This window comes from Equus asinus, chromosome 8, assembly GCF_041296235.1.
Source record: "Equus asinus isolate D_3611 breed Donkey chromosome 8, EquAss-T2T_v2, whole genome shotgun sequence".
Taxonomy (NCBI): Eukaryota; Metazoa; Chordata; class Mammalia; order Perissodactyla; family Equidae; genus Equus; species Equus asinus.
Window position 1 is genome coordinate 26,372,319 of NC_091797.1, and position 22,838 is coordinate 26,395,156.

Consider the following 22,838-nt stretch of genomic DNA (forward strand, 5'->3'; position numbering starts at 1 on the left):
GTAGTCAGTGATCACTGGGAAACCTTCTCTTCCCAGTCTGACTTAGGTGCCCTTCCTAGTGCTACTCTGCTATTTTGTGTAGAATTTGTATAATAACATGTATTAATATATCTTGTAATTACCTGCCTGTGTTAAAACAGTAGGCCTTTTAGGAATTGACTTACTCATGTTTGTTTCCATATCTACTGCCTAATAGTGCTCAGCATACATATAGTTACGTGACTAAGCCAAAACTGAATTGCTCTTCTGATATCTTTCTCAACTTGGTATTTCACACTTAATCTGAACTGGGGGGACTTCTTTAATTTAGGCTGTGAAGTTTTTAAAGTACAATGTAGAATGATCCAGTTATATTTATTTTGTAAAGTGACACCGTTATCAGTTGTCTCTGGTGTTTGTCGAAGGACTTTTGTTAAAAGATGGGATCTTGTGGCATTTAACTAATCTTTTTTTCTTTTTGTCTAACATTTATACTGTTCCTAGCCCTTCAATGAAAACAGAAGAGCAACAATTCTTTCTATTTGGGAATTAAGGGGGACCAGATGATTAAAATCAACAGTGCCCATGGGGCCAGCCGGGTGGTGCAGCGGTTAAGTGCGCACGTTCCACTTCGGCAGCCCAGGGTTCGCGGGTTCGGATCCCGGGTGCGGGCATGGCACCGCTTGTCAAGCCATGCTGTGGTAGGCGTCCCACATATAAAGTAGAGGAAGATGGGCACAGATGTTAGCTCAGAGCTAATCTTCCTCCAAAAGAAAAAAATCAACAGATAATGCCCAACCCCCAATCCCCAGTCCTCTCTCCCCAGTAAAGAATCTCTTGAGCCAATAGTTTGAACACCCTCCCTAGGAAACTTGCTCATAAATAGAAAAATCGGCTAGTTTGACTTTCCCCTCCTTTCCTTCCTCCTTCTCCCTGCTAATGAGCAGTGAAGTGGCCTAATGAGTAGGGCCAGAGGAAGAAGAGAGCAGAGAAGAAAGCCTTAGTGATCCACATGCTGAATTATCAGCCACTGCGTAATTGAGTTTTCTCTGGCTTCCTTCTTTCCAGAGTTCGGCGTTTTGAAGTTATTGAGGGATGTGCTGTTTCTCCAGGCACTGAGAGGAGCTGCGTTTTCAGTTTCTGCCGTGATTGTTTTGATTCAGTTGTGTGGTCTGGGAGGCTTGTGCTTCAGACAGGGACTCCAGAAAGAAAGCTGAGAGAACTCTGAATGACACGGTTCCCGTTTCCACTGAGAGTCAAGCACACAATGGCCTTTTGATGCCCTTGTCTGTTAGACTGTGCGTGATATAGGCTGAAGAGTGTTTGTGTGGCAGGAGCAGCCCTGAAAGATAAGGAAGATGCTGAGCGGAATGTGAATGCAGCCCAGCTTCACATAAGCCCCAGAAGGGGAAATAGCTGTTGGTGGTGTAGAGTGAACATCTATCCTGGCTTGCCCAAGACGGAGCTGTTTCCTGGGCTGTGAAACTTTCAGTACTAAAACCAGCACAGTCCTGGGCAAACCCGGATGGTTTGTCATTCTCTGTGCTTTCCTTAGCTTAACAAAAAGTTCACAATCAGTTGGAAATCATTTCCTATTGTCCTCAAATCCTGTCTGATTCATTGAATGAAAAACAAAAACTTGAGAATTTTCTTGGACTCTCTGGAGTAAGCAGTAAAATTGAATGGACCCTTGTTGAAAGCTTTCTTCCTACTCCGCCTGCATCTTGCTCTCCACTTGTCTGATTTAGAACCCTTGGCTGCTCTGCGCCCCAGGCCTGTGAGGCATTTCTTTGTTCTTCCTCCCCCTCGCCTTTTGCTGCTGCTGCAATAACTCCACGGATTAAAGAGGATATACAGTATGTACTTTCTCCTGCTTTGGCACTCACTTCCCGTGCCTCTGCTTAGATGCAGCTGGCTGAGCTGGGGACATTAGGAACCCTCCATGCGACCGCAGCTGAATCTATCAGGTCCCCTGCAGCAGCTGTTTTCTGAACCAACTGGGTCGCGCTGACAGCAGCAAAGGAAGGGTGCAGTGCGAATGTGCAGGAAGAACACCAGACAAGCCTGTCTCTGCTCCAGAGAGTCTAAATCACCCCATCTGCACGTGGAGCGTGGTGATTGTTCTGGAGAGAGCGGGAAGGGGAGGAGATGGTGTTTTTCCACAGTTATCAAGATAAACAGAGCAGCCAGTGCTGTCTGTGCAGCTGCTTCACTGTGAGGATGAGCTGAATTATTTTATTTTTACTCAGTGGGAATTAACACCCCCCCACACACACACACACACACACTTTTAGAGGGAGGGAGACTGTGGCTAACAAAAGCACTCAATGATTTGAATCTTTCTGCAGAATGGTGATAATTTATGGGACTGTCTGGACATATCCCTGTTTGGACATTTAATTAGTGAAAAAACAGTCCGGAAGATAAAATAGCTAAATAATCTGAGACAACCATTTGAAGACCTGGTAAAAGGAATAGGACAAGGAAGGGGGATTGGAGGAACAGCAACAAGGTGAAAATGTTATTTCAAGACAAGAAGGAATAGAGTTGTAGCCCTCAGGCTCAGGACAGGGAAGGAAATGAAGAGGAATGGTTATTATCTCCTGTATTATTGTCCTAAGTACCAGATAGTTTTAGAAGTTGTGCCCTTGTGGCCACAGCAGCTTGGAAGACCCAAGATCTCAGACTCAGTGAGTAAGTCCAGCAAAGATCCTTGATTGAACCTTTATCCTTATAGGAATAACCACAAGCATGGACATACTCTTGTGAAAAATAGTTAAGGTTTCAGGTAATGATGGCAGAATGAACACATATTGATTCTCATGCCCTTTGGAACAAAACCCCAGTAATATGACAGTAAAGGGATTTTTTTTTTTTTGGTATTAAGATACCTTAATACCAAAGGATATCTACAAGGATAAATAAAATGTGAAGAGGAGGTGAAAACATGGAAGAGGAAGCTGTGAAACAGATGAAGTGGTAAATGATTTAACAGGCTCAAGAAAACTGAGCCCTAAGCCACTGAATCCTCAAAGACTTAGGAATTAGAGGCACCAAGTACCTTTGAAGTTGCAGTGAATGCGGTCAGTCAGAAAGGGCTAAAATGAAGAGGATTGGCTAACTGTGTGTTTATGAAACAGTTAAGAGCTCTAGATTGTCTCTCCCATTTCACAAAACTTTGACTGCTTCTTCCCCACTCTGATGGAAAACTGGTAATTTATTCTTTTTTTTCTAGCCTTGTTGAGATATAATTGATGTGTAACACTGTGTAAGTTTAACATGGTGATGTGTAACATGATGATTTGATACACTTATATATTGTGAAATGATTACTACAATAAGGTTAGTTAACACCTTCATCATCACCACCTCATACAAGTACCTTTCTTTGTGTGTGATGAGAACATTTAAGATCTACTCTTCTTAGCAACCTTCAAGTACATAATACAGTTTGTTAGCTATAGTCACTATGCTATACATTAGATCCCCAAAACTTATTCATCTTATAACTGAAAGTTTGTACCTATTGACCAACATCTCCTCATTGCTCCCCCCTCCCAGCCCCCAGCAACACCATTCCATCCATTTCTCTGAGTTAGGCTTTTTTAGATTCCACATATAAGTGAGGTCATACAATGTTTGCCTTTCTCTGTCTGACTTTGGAAATTTATTCTTTGATGAGGGTAAAACAGAGGGTCTCTAACCCAGAAAGATGGCATGCACAGTGGGGAAAGGTCACACGTAGGAAGATTAAGTGGTCATATGCCAAGATGCCATCTCTCAGTAATAGCCGCTCCCCCTCGCCGCCCCCCCCCCCCCCAACAAATACCCCTGCCCTGTTTTACCACTTAGCTTGTGCAACTCTGAGAGTCAGGGCCATATCTTCTATGCAGAGGATTAGAAACGTCTTCCTAGGTAATCTGACCAGCGTAAGAGGGAAGAGCTCAAGAATCTGAAAAGGGGGTTTTCCTGACAGTTGGCCCATTCAGGCAACTTTATTCTCAGTATTTCCTGTTGTATGTCTAGGTTCCTTCCTGACAACCAGATATCTGAGCAAACTAGTATGAGACATAAAGATCAAAACAAACAGGGGGAAAAACTGTATAGGGAGAATAAAACTTAAAAAAAAAAATCATTGCTATCTTCCGAGAGATTAAAGTAAATATGGGAATCTTAGACCAAGAAGATGCCATTAAAAAGGAACATTCAGAAAATAAGAAATACATTTGTAAATTTAAAATATTAAAGCAGAAATGAAAAACTCAGTAGATAGCACAGATGATAAGTTGAGGAACTCTCCCAGAAAGTAGAACAAAATTACAGAAAGAGGCACATAGAGAAAGTATAAAAGCTGGTAAAGATAAAGAGGTCCACTGTTCAACCTAAGAGTTTCATAAAGAGAGACTGGAAAAAATCCAGGGGAAGAAGTCAGTAACAATAATTCCAAAAAACTTACCAAAACTGAAGTACATGGGTTTCCAGATAGTAAGGGTCTCTGAGTGCCCAGCCCAGTGGAAGAAAATAAACCCACCCCAAGGCACATCATCATGAGATGTCAGAATACCAGGGATGTAGAGAAAATTTACATGGTTCCAGAGCAGGACATTGTCTTTTAAAAAGAGAAGAAAAAGAGAGAGAGACACCAGGTCAGATATCATAATGACTTGTTAATAGCAAAACCAGAAGCTTGACAGGCAGTAGAATAAGTTCTAATCCTTCAAAGTTCTGAAGGAAAACTATTTTCAACTTAAAATTCTATACCTAGCCAAACTACCAAATATGGAGGTAGACTAAAGATATGTTCAGACAAAGCCTCAAAATTTTACCTAATAGATTCATTTCTCAGGGAGGTATTGGGAGGTGCTCTCCACCAAAGACCAAGAAAGAAGACAGCATGAGATTCAGGATAGGGGCAATTTAGCACTGGAGAGATGAAAGGAATCCACAGAATGATGGTGAAGACAGATCCCAGGATGACAGCTTACATCAGACTTAGGAGGGCAACCAGACTTGATTAAACCACCAGAGGCCTGGGAAGACTTTCTCCAGAAGAAGCTTGCTAGAAAAACCCAATGTGTCAGAATGTTTTAAGAGGAGCTTTAATTCAAGTAAGGGAGAGTTGAGAGAGAGGAGGTGAAGTAGTGTTGAGCACCTACAAAACTAAGCAAAATAAAAATCAAGACTATTTTTAACTCATAGGGAAAAAAATTGTGCAGGAAAGGAAAGTACTCCATATATCAGTTATGAATAATTGCATAATTATAATGTACACACTGGATATTGATTCAACCAAGGTTACAATACAGTCTAAATTTAGGGGGATGGGAAAGGGTGCATGTGCAGAGGGGAGAGCTAAATACTTGTCTTCTGTCATAGTAGATTGGGAAATAAAGCCTAAAACCAAAAAATCAAGAAGTAGGATTAAAAGCATGATAATTACAGATGTGAAATTAATCCTAAAATAATCCACTAAAACAGGTTAAAATTGTTGCCTCTGGGGAGGGGAGGAAATGGAGCATGGGGGGAGTCTTTTTCACAATAAACCTTATAGGCCATTGACTTTTTAAACTTTGTACGTGTAAGCTTTATTTTAAAAATGTAAGTGAAGAAAAAGAAATAGTCAAGCCAGGTTTTCTTTTTATGTTAATAAGGAGTCCAAACACCACAGCAGTAGCGGTGACTATTAGTAATATAATAGAATCTTCTTGTTTATTAAAAAATAAATCCTCTCTTACGAAGTATTCATTTTACTTTATATACATTCCTCTCATAGGTTTTTCTTTCCTTGAATTTCTGAAACAAGTGTAAGGATTGACATTTTCTTTCTGATCACTGGCTTAGCACTAATGCTGTACCAGTGAAGTCTAGGTCATGAATGGTTGAACTCTCAAGAAGCTTTCAGGAGGGAAAAAAAAATCCTTGCCAAACTACTACACCTCCCAACCTGCTTGCTAATCCAGCAGAAATATGGATTGGGAACAGGCTTCAAAATTGAACTTCAGCAGTGCGTAGGACTCCCAACACAGAAGGTGTGAGTGTGGGGAAATGTCTTTGAAAAAGATTGGACAGACCGTTCGGGTTGAAGCTGTCCCCTGTTTGCTCAGCCCCTACTGTAAGCTGCAGACTCTCGAGACCGCCAAATAGCACCACGTGGAGCATCCTGCTGTTTTCTTTTTTCTCTTGCTCGTGTTAAAGGTCTAACACATTGACAGGTTTTAGCAGCAAGATCTCTTATACCTGTAGTGCTGAAATTAGTATTCCTGCATGCTGTTTGGAAGCTGGAGTACGGGCTTCTACAGTGACATCAGTCACGCACTTCGAGCTTTAACAATCTCTGAGATGGTCCATTATCCATATCCTTACCCGTTTTGGCACCCAGGACAAAAATACTTCTCTTTTTCTCTCTCCTCTTATTGTGTGCATTTCCTGGGTTGCTGGTGATGAGCATTCTCCTCAAGTTTTCGGTAGTATTATTTTGCCTCTGGTTGGTAGCTTTGTACGTAGTTATACCTATGCTTGTGTTATGTGCTAAGTAAATCTCTGGATCTTTTTTTTTCTGATCCATTCTCTAGGTTAAGGTCTAGAACTTCCCAAAGGGCAAAGGGGGGTCCCTGAGATTTTCTGTGAGCATGGAAGCTTTAGTCTGGGGATAGAAGGGGCAAATGTGGGGCTTTTATGGGTTGGGTTTGTTTTCCCCGAATACATTTCATTTGGTTCTCTGAGGAGCTATTATTATTACCTGGAACACAGGTTTCTTTACATAGCTTATAAAGAATACAGAGACTTTGAGGGATGTATGTTTTGTTGAGCTTTGAAATCTCCAGCCTGATTGTATGAGGGTGTGGGGTATGGGTTTTCCGTGAAAGGAAGTACTGTATGCAAAGGCCAGCATGTGGGATGTGTTCAGAAGTTGGTGGCTTTTATTTTACTTCCAGGGCTCGTGTCTCAGGGGTCTGGAGTGAAGATTTGTGATTTCCTTACTGCCTATGCTCTCTCTATTACTACTTTGACTTTGACGCTAAGTTTTCCCTTCTGTTATTCTAACCATCCTGGGCAGTTCCTGTCTTATTTCTCACTGTAGCAAGTGTTTACATTCTTAGAAGGATTCTTAGATTTTTCTTTAGAGAGAGGCAAATTCTTTCACCTTCTGTTTGCCTCTCTTCCTGTCTATTTAACTTTCTACTTTAAAAGGGAAAGGGAGGGGATGCTCCTCCAGCCCTTAAAATTTTGAGTTACAATAAATGGCATATACTCACCATAGTCTTAGGTTAAAGAAAAGAGAGATTTTCCTTACCTACCATGATCCTAAAGCAGGCTTGCCACAGGTCATAGTCACCAAATGAGTTCTTACAGATTCATAGGGAAACTAACAAATTTAATTTTCTTCTGCCTTTTCTCTAGTGCCCAATTCCATTAGACTCATTTGTCTACATTCGTCGAAATGCACAGCCTATTGGATAAACTGAGAAAGATAATGCAGCCATTTTAAAGACAAAACTAGTGAAATTTTCTCCCCCGCCCCCAGCATCTTGGGCTAGGGGAAAAGTTAATGAAAAAATGCAAATGTTGAACTTTTTCTAATTTAGTTCTATTTCTTAAAATATTCTTTGTGTTGGGTTCAGATGTTTTATTGAGTAATAAAACTGGTTAACAGTATTCCCACGTGGGGATTTGTTCACATTAGCGCGTAACAGAGACAGAAGGGATTGGTTTATTTGTGTTCATGCTTGCTCTCTCCCTCTCCCCTGCCCATCCCTTTAGCCCTTTCTCTCTTTCTCCCTTTTTCCCTCCTTCCCTCTTTCCCGTATTCGTTTTTCATTTTGTGTCCTCCGCTTCCCACTTTTGTCTCTCTATTAATATCTTGAAAATCACAATCTGAAAAAAAAAGCAAAGATAAAAAGAAAAATAAACCATGAAATAAATAAGGCATTTCTTCCCATAAAATTCAAATCAGTTCCTCTTTCCAGATCCTAAGAAGCCTATTCAGTTAGATTTTTGCCTGTGTCCTGCTAGCTGTCTGTCATAGGTGTACTGTGTCTGTACTGCAGACTCATTTACGCTGTATCCATGTTCTCAGGCAGAGAGCTACTTGTGCCTTCCCATTTGACCCTTCTTTCTTCCTGCAGGGAGAGGTTTTATAACTGTTTATCCTTCCAATTTAGCAAGTTTGTCAATAAAGTTCTGTGCTAAGCACATCGCTTACCAACCTGTGGATAATTACTTGATTTTTTTGTTTGTTGTCTGTCTCCTGACCTGAGATGTAAATTCCACGGGGAAGAGATTTTATCTGTATTGTTCAATCCCATATCGTGGCACCCGGCAAGAGTAGCTGTCACATAGTACATAAATACTCAGTTAATATTTGTTGGGTAAATCAGTGATGGTATGTCTGTGTGTGGCGGAGGGAATTATCTTTCTTTCAGCCATGTTTATTTTGTTTTGATCTTTGAAGCACGAGTAGTTCACAGGGAGGACTTTAAAGTTCTTGTTGCTAAATTTGGCATTCTAAGGTTAGGCTACCATGTGTGAATAGGTAAGAAGCTCTTACATCCTTCTCCTCACCATTACTACCAATGCGGAGCTGAGACTGACAGAAATTAAGGAACTTGCCCCAAATTTTGTATCTAATGCATTGTGAAGCTCTGAGTAGAACTTAGGTTTTTCTTTCTTTTGACTTAGTTCTGTCAAAAGTCATACAGTTTGATGAGTTTTAATCTTGCCTTCTAAACTACACTATAAACTTCCCCAGATGAAGGTTTGCGTCCTGTCTCTCTGCTCCAATCCTCACAGTGTTTAGCACAGTTTCTTGTGCCTAGTAGGTGTTTATTAAATCTTGATTAATAGCAGATTTACCCAGTATACCTACAAGGGCTGTTGAATTAAATTTTACGTATCATATCATTTTCATATGATTTAGATGAATATTATAATTAAGTTCTATTTGGGATATTAATTCCAAATACAGTTTCATAAGTTGAAGGTTTATCATTATGGCAAGTTTTAAGTTCTGCGTATTAAATGTGAGGATAAAAACCTACTGTTCAAAATTCACATTTCCCCCAAATAAAAAACAACACTTAAATATTTATCTCTGATATTGGAATGACTGTCTATTTTGGTAGCACTGGGTTATGATATGTTAGTAATTATTTACCCATCTTATCCCCTCTGCACACTTGGGTCAATATAGCATCAATTTTCTCTGAAAAACAAGATGCCTTCTTGTTTCATTTGCACTTCAGGTTGAATAGTGAAGATGCTGGAATCTGGTTGCTCCTTTTGCAGGACTAGTGGTCAGACCACATCAGCGCTGCTCTCTCAGACGTAGCCTCTGCTTAGGCTAACTCTGGACACACAGTGTTTAACCTTTCAATAATTCTTCTTCTCCCAAATAAGCAAATGCTGCAGGGGCCCTTTGCTGAAGTCAGTAGAGGAGAATCTATAGCTCCACAGATCAGCCAGAGGGAAGGTTTTCTAAGAGTAACAAATCTTTTCTGTTGCAACATGCTTTTTCTAGAAGCTTTTTGTCATTCTGGCAGTAAACTGTTTTCCACTTGCTGCCTTAGCAACAAGACCTGAAGTCACTTCCCTCTCCAGTCTGTGGTTTGATTATAAGAGCACTAACATTGTACCCAGAACTAGAAGAAAATATCAGCCTGGGAAGCTTGCAGACATTACCTGCTTCTTGGGTTAGGGAATTATTTATGTACTTTCTTAGGATCTCCTTGAAAGGAAAGGTCAAATAGGAAATGTTGGAAATGGGGAATCCAAACCCCACATGGTCCCAAGTCTGTAGCAAATGCTGCAGCTAAAGGTCTTGTCAGGTGACTGCCTCTGGCCACAGCAAAGAACGGTTTTTCTCCTCAGAGTTCTCTGTGGCCACCTCAGAGGAAGAGCCAAAATGTTGAGCATCCCTTGTTCTGGACAAGTCGTAAGCTAACTCTGGTTTTCTCAAGAGTCTTTATTTAACCCAAGAATATGAAGTTCAATTTGAAAATAAACTTTGTTTACCAGAGAATAAAATTCTGATGGATTTGGCTTTAGTTGATCCCTCAAGAGCGTGTTTAAATATTTCTTACTGAATTCAATTTTACCTTGTAGTAGTACTTGCTCAGTACAGAAGTTAGGTGATCACCTAACTAGAGGCAAAGGATGAGAATTAACTACAACCACAATTAGCCTTGTGGTCCACCTGAACTAAAGACTAGAGAATGCCAGGGGGTTTAAGGTGGGAATGTACGAGTTGCTATTTTTCTCTATTTTCTTTAGTTTGTTAAAGATGTATTGTACGTGACTTAGAAGTTAAATCTGGTAGCATTGTGACAAAAAATGATGGAAAGATAGGTTAAAAATAAGAATTTGCAGTTCTATTCCCAGAAGACACAGGGAATGCAATGAAATCTCCACAGCAAAATTTCTCTGTATTTCTCAGTATTGTGATATCTCTTTGTAAGGAAATGCTGGTTTGAGGGTTTTTTTTTAATAAATTCAAACTTCAAACTTCCAAAGTTTACACAAAAAAGAAACTTTGCTGTTTCTTTTCACATTTCCCCCAAATACAAAACAACACTTCAATATTTATCTCTGATGTTGGAATCACTGTCTATTTTGGTAGCACTGGGTTGTGCTGTGTTAGTAATGATTTACCCCTCTTATTCCCTCTGCACGCTTGGTTCAGTATAGCATTGAATACCCCATTCTGTGGGTGTGGGTGGCTGGACCCCATTCTGTGAGTATGGGTAGCTGGACTCAATATGGGCAAAAGATTCTTCCCTTGCTTCCTCATGCATAGCTGAATCAGGTCAAGAACATTTTAAATTGACTTTTCTAAAGACTGGGGGCTTAAAGCAGGACATACCATTGAACCAGGTAATCTGCATTTGGATTTGGAACAAGTCGCTTGTTGTGGCCCAGTGTGGTGTCCTAAGAAGTAGGGCAAGACCTTGCCTGTGTTCTTGAAACCTGCCCTTAGCCTGCCTCGTCATGGAGGCACCATTTTAGCATCCACAGTTAGGAATGCTCTCTCAGATAACCAGCGTTCTAAAATCCAAACCAAGAAATTCTGCATCCAACAGCTTACTCTTACAACAGAATTTCTGTTTAATGATATCCTACTCTGCCAAGCACTGCATTAGACACTTTTAATACTTATCTCATTTAAATATCCTATAAGGTCTGTGTTATTGACCTCATTTTATAGAGAAGGAAACTAAGGTTCAAAAAGGTTTAAAGCATTTTTTTTCCCCAAAGTGACAGAGTTAATTAAGTGATGGGGCTGGGCTGAAAACCTGGTTCTGTTGGACTCTAAAGCACGTTTTTCAAAACTCTATAGTGCCTTTCAATTTTAGAGTGCTATCCTTGAAGGGTTTTAGGTTTCATTTTATTAAAGAAGACAATTTCTTTTCACCCAGAGTATTATAGCTCCTAGAAACTTCTGCATTGAAACATCCTATTCTGAACTGTGTTCAGGATCCAGCCTTTGTCAGTAACTAGAAGACAGCTAACATAGAGAAGGAGGAGGGTACTGGAAACAGTTAGGCTAGGGCTCATGTGGACAGCATTCATCCTCATCAGAAACGGCCAATCTGTTGCATATCTGCCTTCCTCGGCACTGTTGAAGTTTTAATTATCTTCCAGCTGCCTGAGCTGCTGTTGAGGACTTCAGAGAGAACAAAGGAGAGCTGTTCTATTTTTCAGGAGTGCTCCTCTCTGCACACTGATGAAGTCACTAGCTGCCACTGCCCTTATTATCAGGTTAAATCAGAGTCTGGCTGGGCATTGGAGAGATGATGCTGAAAGGAAAAAAAAATTAATCTCAAGCTTTACCTCTTATTCAAAATCTTTTGTGACAGAGAAAATGTGGTATCGACTTCTCTGGTTTAGGTGTTATGACCCAGAAATAAGTTTTGCTTTGTTTTTCAAAAAAAAGTGTAAAAAGAGAGAAAGGACTCTTTCCCATCCCCATCCCTTGGATTTTCAATAGCTTGAGTAGTAATAACTTCTCTTCCTCGTGGGTAATGCTCCATTGTGAGCCTCATTAAGGAAATCTGCTCATGATCAAGGATGGTCCCTGTGCTGCCTCCCTCTCCCTTCTAGGCATTGCTCATGGATCAGGGCACACCTTCCCCTGAGCTGGACACGGCCTCTGAGTTCTTAATGTAGAGCTCCAGGCTGCCCCTCCAGTCCCTGAAGTTGGGGGATTGGCTGAAGCCTATTTGCTAATTGTGGTCGAGATCTTTAGTAAAGGACAGAGTCCTCTGCTAAACAACTCCTTGCTGAAGAAAAGGAGCATGACTTCTTTCTTGTGACTTTGCTACCATTTTTTTAAATGTGTATTTGAATAAGGACTTTGTGCCATTTTTATAAATTATGCTATAATTTTATGGAGACTTAGAAAGTATAGTGGAACTAGAATAATTAAACTTGTTATGAGCATTACATATATAACAGGCTAATCAAGAAGTGTGATGTACAGTGGTGAATTGCTAATTTGACCTCAGGATTATGCAGCAGAGATAACATTATCTTCATTTATAGAGAACTTTTTATCTGGAGGCATCTCTCAGTGCTTTTCCAACCATATATATTATCTTGTTTGTTATCACAAACACTATCATTAAGGCTGTAAAATGTATTCCAGTACAATTTTTTATTTTCAGTTTCTTATAATTGGGGGATGAGGGAGGGGAAGTTTGCATATTTTCTCTCATTCCTGATATTTGCACCAGGGTGAAATTTGGGAAATGACTATTATCTAAACTTGGAAAGCCTGGTTCCATATAGTGTTTTAAAAAGAAAGAAAGGGAGGGAACATTACTGCCTCCCCTTGGGTCAGACCAGACTATTAACTTTAAGAACTGCCAATGGGGAATGGCCCTATTAGTCACTTCCTGGCTCCTCTACCTTGTACAGTATTAGGGGAGCTGTCTTTCCTTTGGAAGAGTCTCGACCTAGGGAACAGGAAAATGATCTGATCAAATTCCGCCAAACCACATTCCCTCCATCCCCTCCAAGGTTGCAGACAGCAGCACTCAGGCTGTCACGACCATGTGCGGTTGAAAATGCTATGCTGGTTGAGTTCCTGTGGTTTTAAGGAAATGGACAAAATTAGATTCAGGCCAAGGTGCCAGGCTTAACACACCCCTTCCGTTCCAGAAAGCACCAGAGAGATTGTCACCGCCAGCAGTAAAGGCCAGCACAATCTGTTCTACCCAGATCATTAAGAACTTATTTTAAATGAACCCCACCGCCCACCCAAACCCAATAAAGTCAGCACCTTCTGTCTGCCTTGAGGGCTCGAGAGCAGATCAGGGCCCACCTCCTGCTTACCCAGAGGGTCTGGTGAGTGCGGCAGTTGCCCTGACTCTCCGCACAGGAAGAGTAGTCTCCCCTTGCAGTGGATATGGGCACACTGAACAGCCAGTCCGGGGGATAACATTCGCATTGGTTATGAAGATGAGTTACCAACTCGTGTCAAGGAGCAGATGGCTAAATGAGGTGCACAGGGAATGCCATGAGATTCAGGCTTGAAGAAACAGGAGAAAAAGCCCATGTTACGAAAACCCCAGATAGAGTCTTCCCCAATGTGAATTTTTAAAATTGGCATTGACGTTATACGGTTAACTCGAGTGATGAGAAATGTAAAGAAATTACTGGATTAGTGAACAGCAATTAACTCAGAAGTAAAATTACATCATCTGAGTCGAAGGTTGTTTTACATAGCAGAGGGAGGATATTACTAAAACTTTGCCCAGTCTGTCATCTCCTAATTGAAATATGCCCCATCCTTCAGAGTGTGTAGTTCATAATTTTAGAGAGTGTCATTGGTTAATCTAGTTATCTTTCCTGGTTCTTCCTTTGAATTCTAGTAAGACGGTTTGTGGCACATTCCCTGTGGAATGTGTGACACTCAGAAGAGTGAGTTTGTCTGTTCATTAGCCTGTGAACTGTCAAGTCCCTTTGGAGAGTGGGAGGAGCGAGTCACTCCAAGGTTAATTCTCGTTTGTCAGAGGTGAAGCCTCCAGGGAGATACAGAGGGTGAACAGGCCGAGATGCTCAAGACCTGCCCCGTGAAACTCTGCACTGTGTGCAGATGCCAGATCCGTGTGGTCAGGAGGGAGGCTGAGAGCAGGCTGGGTCACCACTGCAGATCACTTCCTCTGGTCAGGAGAAGGCTTCCCAGCAGTTAAGTGGGGGCCTGGCGTAAGTATATAGGGTTAACTTCCTAACAAGAATTTAGGAGCAATATTAAAATACAAGAAGTGAGTGGTTCTCAGTAGTTTCTGTGGATTTTTCCTTTAAAGAAGAAAGCATTGATTTCATGCATCTGTCTCCACCGGATGAAATCTTTCATTGAGTTGGAAAGCATTTGCTTTTGTGTGTTTGTGCACCTGTGCACAGGCACATTCCTAACCACAAGGCGAGGATAGAAGGCGTTTGTTATTCTCCAGTGTAAGTGTCTCACGGACATATAATTGTACTAACATTCAGGGGTTGAGTTGAACAGTACCTGGTTTGATTTTCTAGGTAAATCAAATCTGAGTTCCACTTAATTCTCCAGAAAGTGGCGTCTCCCTAATTTTGCTGTGATTCTTCTAGGCTCAGTTGGAGCTAGCCCTGAGGAGCAGGTACAGGGTCTGAAGTCAAGTTCAAAGTCTCCTTTAGTCCATGCCCTGGTACACCGTATGTTTGCATATTGTATCTTATTCTGTTGTCTTTGGGCTGCTTATCATGGAAGCTTGTTTTCTTCAACAAATTCTTTTTACCCCCAGGTATATTCGAATAGTTGGGACTCACAACACAGTGAACAAGATTTTTCACATTGTGGCTTTTGAATGTATGTTTACAAACAAAACCTTCACCCTGGAGAAGGGGCTGATAGGTAAGTGTTACAATTACATTTTTGTACATATACTTAGATATTTTGTCTTCAGATATTTTGATATTCCATTAACTCATCTTAATCAGCTTTGACTAAGAACTCTGGTTGATTTGAGTGCCTTATGGCTGAGTGACATAGGGGAGGGCTTATGTTTGGAGAAGTAGTCAAAATACTAAGTCCAGTAAACTTAAAAGAATATAAATATTGTTCTAGTAGTTAAGAATTGGAAACGTTTTAGTGATTCATTCAGATTTGCTATGTGAGGAATGCTTATGATCGTCAGGCAAAGCCTTTCCTACCAAAGGCTTTTCTATATTTAATGGTGGGTAAGATCAGGGAGGAAGTCTATATAATATTGATCCAGTGCTCATACTTTCCAAGGCCACGCAGGTATTTTGGCCTTTGATTTGATATGAATGGTCTGCTCAGCTGTGAGAATACCTTCTTTTCATAGAGACGTCAGTCCATATGTGTCCTGTTAGCCAAGTTCACCTCAAGAAAATGCCAGCATATAATTTAAGTAAGACTAGAGTAACTGAATTGTTATTGTGAAAGTCAGGTTATTGTGTGGGAAATACTGCCTGACTGATCTTTCAAAAGTGTATTTTTAATTTTGTTTTAGTTGTTTGCTTGGTGGTTTTGTGTTATGTTTTGATTTTGTTTTAGGTAATATTTAGTCTGGCATTGTGTACATTCCATCTTAGATCTTGACATTCTAGATATCATGAGTGGTTTTTCCCATCCAGACTGGTTGTTCCTTTTTCCCATGCTCACAGGTTTTTACTCACCTCCTGAAAAGATCTTAGTTTCACTAATTAGATCCTTAAATCTGTGGCTTTACTGCAGCTTCCTTTGAAAAGAGACTCTGTATGTTCAAGTGGCGGGGGGCAGGGGTGGGGATAAGATTCCCCTGCTTTGGTGTACCTAAAATAGAATAATTTGCCGTTACAAAGGGACTCATTTCTCCTCTCCTTCTCAAGTCCTCTCCATGCTGGGACCCATACATATTGACACATGTCCTGACAATATGATGATGATTAGAATGGGAGAGATGAGTATAACTTGCAAATATTTACTTAATTCTTTGAATGGTCACAAGTCTAAATTTTCCTGCCATCTGCTGTGTCCTAAACATAATCCTTTACTTAGGGAAATTTAGGAGAGTAATATCAATAAAGTAGCAGGAGTAGAAATTATTCCAATGTATAGAGAACTTTCAGCACTCAACTAAAATAAATAAATTGGTTTTAACTTTGTTGTGGATGTAGTGTTTAATGTTAAATATGAACGTTAATAATTTTTGTGACCTCTAGATCATTTAAAAGTTAACAGTGCTAAAGCATTGCCTGATATTATCAAGGCTTTTCATTTGGTGGACTGTATGGAATTTTGACGATGGAGGGTCGTGGGGAGGACACTCCTTGTCACCTGCTGCCTAGGCTCTTGTATAGACTGTAGGCCTCACTGTGTGTGTGATTGTGTAGTTAGGGGAGTCCTCACTGAGAAGGATCTGAGAAACCAAACCACCTCATAGTCATAAGACGTGTAGCGTTTGACTATTCATTTCAGCCCAGTGCACTGCATTTTTGAACATGCTGCAGAGAAGGCACCATCTACTTAAATCAGCCCCCCATTCTTATTGGAGGAAGAACAAGTTTGTGGACACTGTAGTTATCAAAGAAACAAGCCTATCCAGCATGAGAGGCCATTACAGGAATGAAACTCAGAATCAGTTGTAGTGAGGGATGCTATTGGTGGTCTGCATGTTCCATCCAGACTGAACTAGTCAGCATTATCAGGAGCCATATTAGTCTCAGGCATGTCACAGGATGAAAGAAGACTGCAGAGATGCAAGAAGTGTTTTTGGTGTCTGGTCCAACACTTTTCTTCAGGCGTTTTTCTATGATGCTCACAAGTTTGACTGCAAAGGGCACTGCAATCATCTGCCTGTCATCGTCCCTCAACCACATGGGAGCAGTGGTGCAGGTAGGCAGATCTGTGCGTGCACTTGCCAGCAGATGGCCTGCAGTGGGGTTCCCTCTGGCCCTCCTCCTACCATCTTCACAGCTCAAAGCTGTCCCCATGCTGGGCAGACAGGGAGCCGATAGGAGTCATGAGGGAGTACAGGGGGATTTCATTATCCTTTGTCTAACATGACAGCTGGGCTTAGTTGAAAGGGGTGTTTGAAATAGTAATGGCCAGCTTTCCATGTTGATGGTCTCAGATGCGTTTTGGCTGCACACAGGCCTCAGCCAGTCACCCTACAGGGACCTCCAAGAAAGGATGGTCCTCTAGTGGGGGCACAGTGTATGTTGGAACCACCTGGAGTTATTTTTTAACTGTAGCTGCCTACTACTTACTCCTTACTATATTCTGTGAGATATGTATTCCTCCCTTCAGAACTACTTATAGAAACTCCAGGTTTCCATGGGGAAAAAAAAGTAAAACTAAAATAATGTCATCATGAATAACTAATAGTGTTTCAAACCCTACTTTTATGTTCCGAGATTTAGAACTTCTTTCACAGTTGCTGGTCTCAGTTTCATGGTCCAGGCTATTCTAATTAGAGTAGCACTCTCTTTATAGGTCTTAAAAATTACTTTAAAAGTGTTTGTATAGTTTTTCAAAATCAGATTTTAATGTTATTATTTAAAACGTGTAATGATGCCAGGAAAAACATAAATAAAAATAACTGTATCAGCTTTATGAGATTTTAATCTCCTTTTTCCATGAAAGGGTTTCCTTCCCATTTTTGTTGACAGCTTGTCATTCTTCATGCTGCTTCACTTGTACAGATTCGTGGGGAAGCTTCGGAACCCCACGGGTTCATATGTCCATGGAAATGGACCCAGCTCAGCCACGCTGACCACATCGGGCCTTCAGACTCTGCCTACACCTCTTCCACCTTATCTGCTGCTGCCCTTCTCCTTTGGTGGCTGCTTCTGGATCATGCTGGGCTGTAGTCTCGCCTGGGAGAATCAGCCTGTGAGGACTGTCTCCTCTTCGTTAGGAGGCTTTGTGGGAAACTCGATCCGTCTTACCAGTGAGACGTGGAGGGAATAATTAGAATAGATGTGACTGTCATTTTATAAGCATTCAACTTCCCAGAGAATGTGTTTGCTTTGCCTTGGTACTCCACTTTATGATACGTACATGGCGTTTGGCAAGTCGTTTTACTTTTTCATAATTGCCAAATCTTCCTTTTCATTTAGTCTTGTGTTTAAATTCACTTCTTTGAATACTCTACTAAGCTATTCAGGTAGAGATAATAGTACACATTACTCAGCTTAAACAACTGTCAACTCACAAACAACCTAGTTTATCTATATTCTACCTACCTCCTCCCTGTTAGGTTATTTTGAAGCCAACCCCATTTTATCATTTTATCCATAAATATTTCAATATGTATCTTTAAAAATCAGGTCTTATTTTTATAGCCATAATCACAGTGTAATAGCCCAAAATTGAACCAAAATTCCTTACGAGTATCAAATATACAATCAGTGTTCAGATGTCCCTCACTGGATCAAAAGTCTCAAGTGAGCTTATGTGTTTCTTCACGTTGTTTAAATAAGAATTTAGGTAAGATCCATACTATCAATAAATAATTGTTGTGACTCTCAAATCTCCTTAAATGTATAGGTTTCCTTCCACATGTCTATCTGTCTCTGTCTTTCTTTTTGTTCTTCTCTCTCTAATTATAATTTATTTGTTGAAAAACCGAGGTTTTTGTCCTGTAGAGTTCCTAAGAGCCTGGATTTTGGTGATTGAATCCTTATGGTAACATTTAACATGTTCCTCTATTGTATTTCTTGTAACTTCGTTGTTAGAGAGAGGCTTAATCTGATTCAAGTTCTGTTCTTTTGTAAGGATGCTCTGTTGGTGGTGGTATATGTGTATCAAGAAGTGCAGACAATCTGGTTGTCCCTCTCTTTTAGATATTCACATCCATCCATGATCATTTCCTAGATTCGTTATTTCATAATTTAGGATTGCAAAATGGTTATATTCTGTCATTCCTTCTTCATTTAGTAGCTAGAAAGAGATGAATTTCCTCAACACTCATTTGATAATCCTGAGATGCAGTTTGCCCAGGAAAAGAAGGATAAATGTTATATTCTTTCTTTTTATTTACCAGTTTTCAAATTAAAGAGGTGGTTACCTAGCATTCTCCAGAGGTGATCAATGAGGTTTGTTTGTCGGTTTTTTGGGGGGCCAGAGGGAGGGGAAAGGGGCAAGTATGTATCATTTTGAATTTATGAGATTAAACAAATTGGATGTCTTTTAATCACTTGCAGCTAGTATTATTTATATTCAAATTGTCCCTATCTTTAGCCTCTTCATATTGGCTTTTAAGTCCTTCTGGCATGACCTCAGTAATTCCTTGGTTTCTGGAATGACAAAATGTACCAGGTTCATCTTGTACATTTCCTGTCCTTGATATAGAATCGGCCTTTTCTTCAGGAGGCCCTGGTTCCATTTAGTTTGAAATCACATTTGGAAACCTCAATCTAAGCACTATAAATGATCCTTTCTACTGGATGGTCACTATTTCTAGGTCTTTTCAGTGGGCAAAAATAGGAAATACATGAACATATATTTGTTTTTTTATATATCAAAAATTTATCAGGTAAAATATATCATGAGTGCATGCTGACACTTCTAATTAAAATTCAATACACAAAGTTTTTGTTTAACCTGTGATCTTTCCTCTCCTTTTTTCCATACTGAAAATCTTGGTTACCAGTGAGGCAGTACAATAATTCATTTGCTTTGTCCTCAGTACATACAAAATAGTCTCAGAATTACCGTACCAAAACTGCCATGAACCATATAATGTAAGAAAATAGAGTAAGATTTTTGAAATCATTTTTGGAGTCCTTAGGGTATATCCCAGTAGAGATGTACAGTAAAATTACTGTGTTTTCAATTCACTTCAAATAATTCTGTGTGGTCATGCCACTATTTCAGTATACAGTTAGATTCATTTGTTCCATTTTGCTTTCAATATTTAGGGATTTCCTTCAAAAAAATTTTTTTATAACTATGTAAAATATTTACATGGTTCCAAATCAAATCTACAAAACAGCTGTATTTAGAGGAACTGAGCTTCTGTTCCTGTCCCCTCTACTCCTGTAGGTAATCTCTTTTTCCTCTAGTTTTCAGGTTAGCCTTCTATTAAAAAAAATGGAAAATAAGTAAATGTGTATGTATGTTATATTTTGTATGCTCCCCGACATTCTTAAATAATTGGTACCATAATATATGCTATACATGCTTTCTTCACTTTTCTTTTTTGTACTTAACACTTATCCCAGAGCTGGCTTTAGAGAGAGTTGCCATTCATTCCTTTTACAGCTGCGTGGCACTCGTTAGTGCGGATGTGCTGTAGTCTATCCAGCGAGCGCTCTGTTGATGAGCCGTTGGGCTTGTTTTCAGTCTCCTGATGTTGCACATGTTGCTATTCCCCTGTGCATCAGTTTTTTCTTATTTTTGCTAATATATCTTTGGGATAAATTCCTAGAAGAGGGATTACATGTATAATTTTGCTAAATAATGCCAAATTCCCCTTCATAAGGATTGTACCATCTTTAAATTCTTATTGGGAATGTATGATAATGACTATTTCCCCACAGCCTTGCCAATGGAGCATATTGTCAGACTTCTGGATTTTTGCCAGTTTGATAGGTGAGAAATGGTATCTCAGTGCAGTTTGAACTGCATTTCTCTTAGAAGAAAAATTGAGCATCTTTTCATATGTTTAAGGGCTATTTGCACTTCTTTTTTCTTTTTTAAATAGCTCTTCTTCTCTTATGAGTCTTGTAGATGAATAGAGAATATGCTTTTAGGAAGACTTGGGAGAGCAGTAAGCACTTTACACTGGTATTAGAGTGTGGTATTTGGCATTACAGGAGTCTGATTTCCCTTCCTAAGGTTTTCTGGTTCTTCTGGAAAACGTAAGTTCTCATAAGTCCCTCTCCATCCTTATCCTTGGCTCTGCCTTTGCTTAAGAGATAGTAGTGACTAGAGCATGGAGCTCTAACTGAGAATTCAACGCTCTCTAACCTTTTCAAAGAATGAGAAGCAGCTTCCATCACCAGCTTTATCTCATTAAGTGTTACCTCTGTGTCTGCCAGCATGGATCCACCAAGACTGGTGGCTTTTTTGTTCTAGTTTCTTGGTAATAACTGATGTAGGGCAACCAAAATAGACAGCATAGGCACAGGAACTCTGTGTTGCTGAAGCTCTGGGAACGCTCACTACTGCTGCCACCACGGAACTGGGCTGTCTGAATGGAAACACGAGCCCGTATTCATCTGCTACTGTGCCACCTGCAGTACCACCAGGAGCAGATAGAAGAGAGATGTTTTCTGTCTTCCTCCCATCTTCCAGTCTCTCACCACTCTCTTCTATTGCCAGAACTTCACAGAAAACCCAAGCTGGCAAGTAGAACTTTAGCATCCAAGATATGAGGTAGAACAAGGGAAGGAATGGAGCTGAAAGCAGACAGACAGATGACTGGTGCAAAGACAGAAAGACGGACAGTGTAAAAGGGGCTCCAGCCATCAGGAAACTTAAAAGTAGCTGTATCAGCACGTGGCAAGATGTAGAAATATGTGGAATGGAGAACACCAGACAAAGGCAAAGAGTGTGGAGAAAGGTTAAATATTTACTTTGGTTGTGAAGGAATCCAACCTATTTTCTTACCTCGTAAGGTAAGCCTTCATGAAGAATGATATTTTTAGTTGGGCCTTGAAGAATTCGTTAAACAATATTACAAAAGTGCTAATTTACACAGTAACAAAATGGCTGGCAGTTGTTTCCCTTTGGGAGAGCTGAAGACAGGAAATGGAAATAGGTAGTCTATAGTTGCTGCTGTCATTTAAAAGTATTTTGAAATTATAACAGGATGTTTAGTATTCAGTAAAATTCCTGGGAAAGTAAACAGAGTTGGAAATCTGTGGTGTGAAGGGCTTTTGGCATCCGCTGAACTAGGGCTATGACTTGCATGCTTTACAACTGTGTTTCAAAAATAAGTGTCCTCTGGAGCAGAAACAGAGATTTGGGAGTGGGGGAGTCCACTCGGGGGTGAAGATGTTAGAATGTGGCAAAGAAGCAAAGTTGTTGGAATAGCAGAGGGGCGCTACAGACCTTAATGCAGTCTCAGCCTATTTGTCTAACCAGCTATTAAGGCAGTTCTAATTGTCAGTGAAGCTTAACTTCATCTACTGTAAATTGCTTGGCATTTAGCAGACATTTGTTAAGAGACTGCCAAGTATATCTTAGGCACTGGGGATAGAAAGATACACAGGTGTAGTTTCTGCCTTGGAGGATCATATGTAATGGAGGAGAAAGACTCTTAAATAGAAGGTGACAACACAGTAGGATAAGTCATGTATTGGGAGATTTCAGCAAATGCTATAGGAACACTGGAACAGGGGCACCTAACCTGACGTGGGGGATGGTGTCAGGGAAAACCTCCCCATGGAGGTGATGAATGGGCCATCCTTAAGGAGAGGAAGAAGGTGGAGTTTCAGGGGAGAGTCACATAAAATGGTCAGCATGTGCAAAGGCTTATTTATCTCTGACTCACTCCAAAGCCAGTGCCCCTTCCAGCGGACCACCTTGCATCTGATAGGGGCTTACAGTAGGAGTTAGTTATTTTGTCATCTGTCATCCTTCCCTGGAGAAAATGAGGCATTATTTTCTAACAAGATTTTAGAGTTTTACAAAAATTCAGGTAAAGTGAATAGCCCACAAAAATGCATAGAGAAGATAATACAGTTTGTTTGTGTCCACCCTGGGGAGCCCGTGTTCTCAAACAAGACTGGGCTGTACTTGTGTGGCGGAGGGAGTGGGGGATGATGAGAGAGGGACTCCTCGGTCATTTAGCTTTCTCCATTCAGTGTGTGTGCGCGTCAGTGTACATTTATGTTTCGTTAGCCTTTATGCTTATTTGTTTTCCTTTTTGAGAATA

At 40.4% G+C, this 22,838-nt stretch overlaps 1 protein-coding gene across 1 annotated transcript in view; it reads left to right on the forward strand.

Moving 5' to 3' along the window:
* BTBD9 (BTB domain containing 9) overlaps positions 1-22,838 on the forward strand; it is a 381,549-nt gene that overhangs the window by 229,613 nt on the left and 129,098 nt on the right. The window contains exon 7 of the mRNA XM_014830910.3: positions 14,751-14,860. Within this exon, the coding sequence (XP_014686396.2) occupies positions 14,751-14,860 (110 nt within the window). The remainder of the gene's footprint in view (positions 1-14,750; positions 14,861-22,838) is intronic.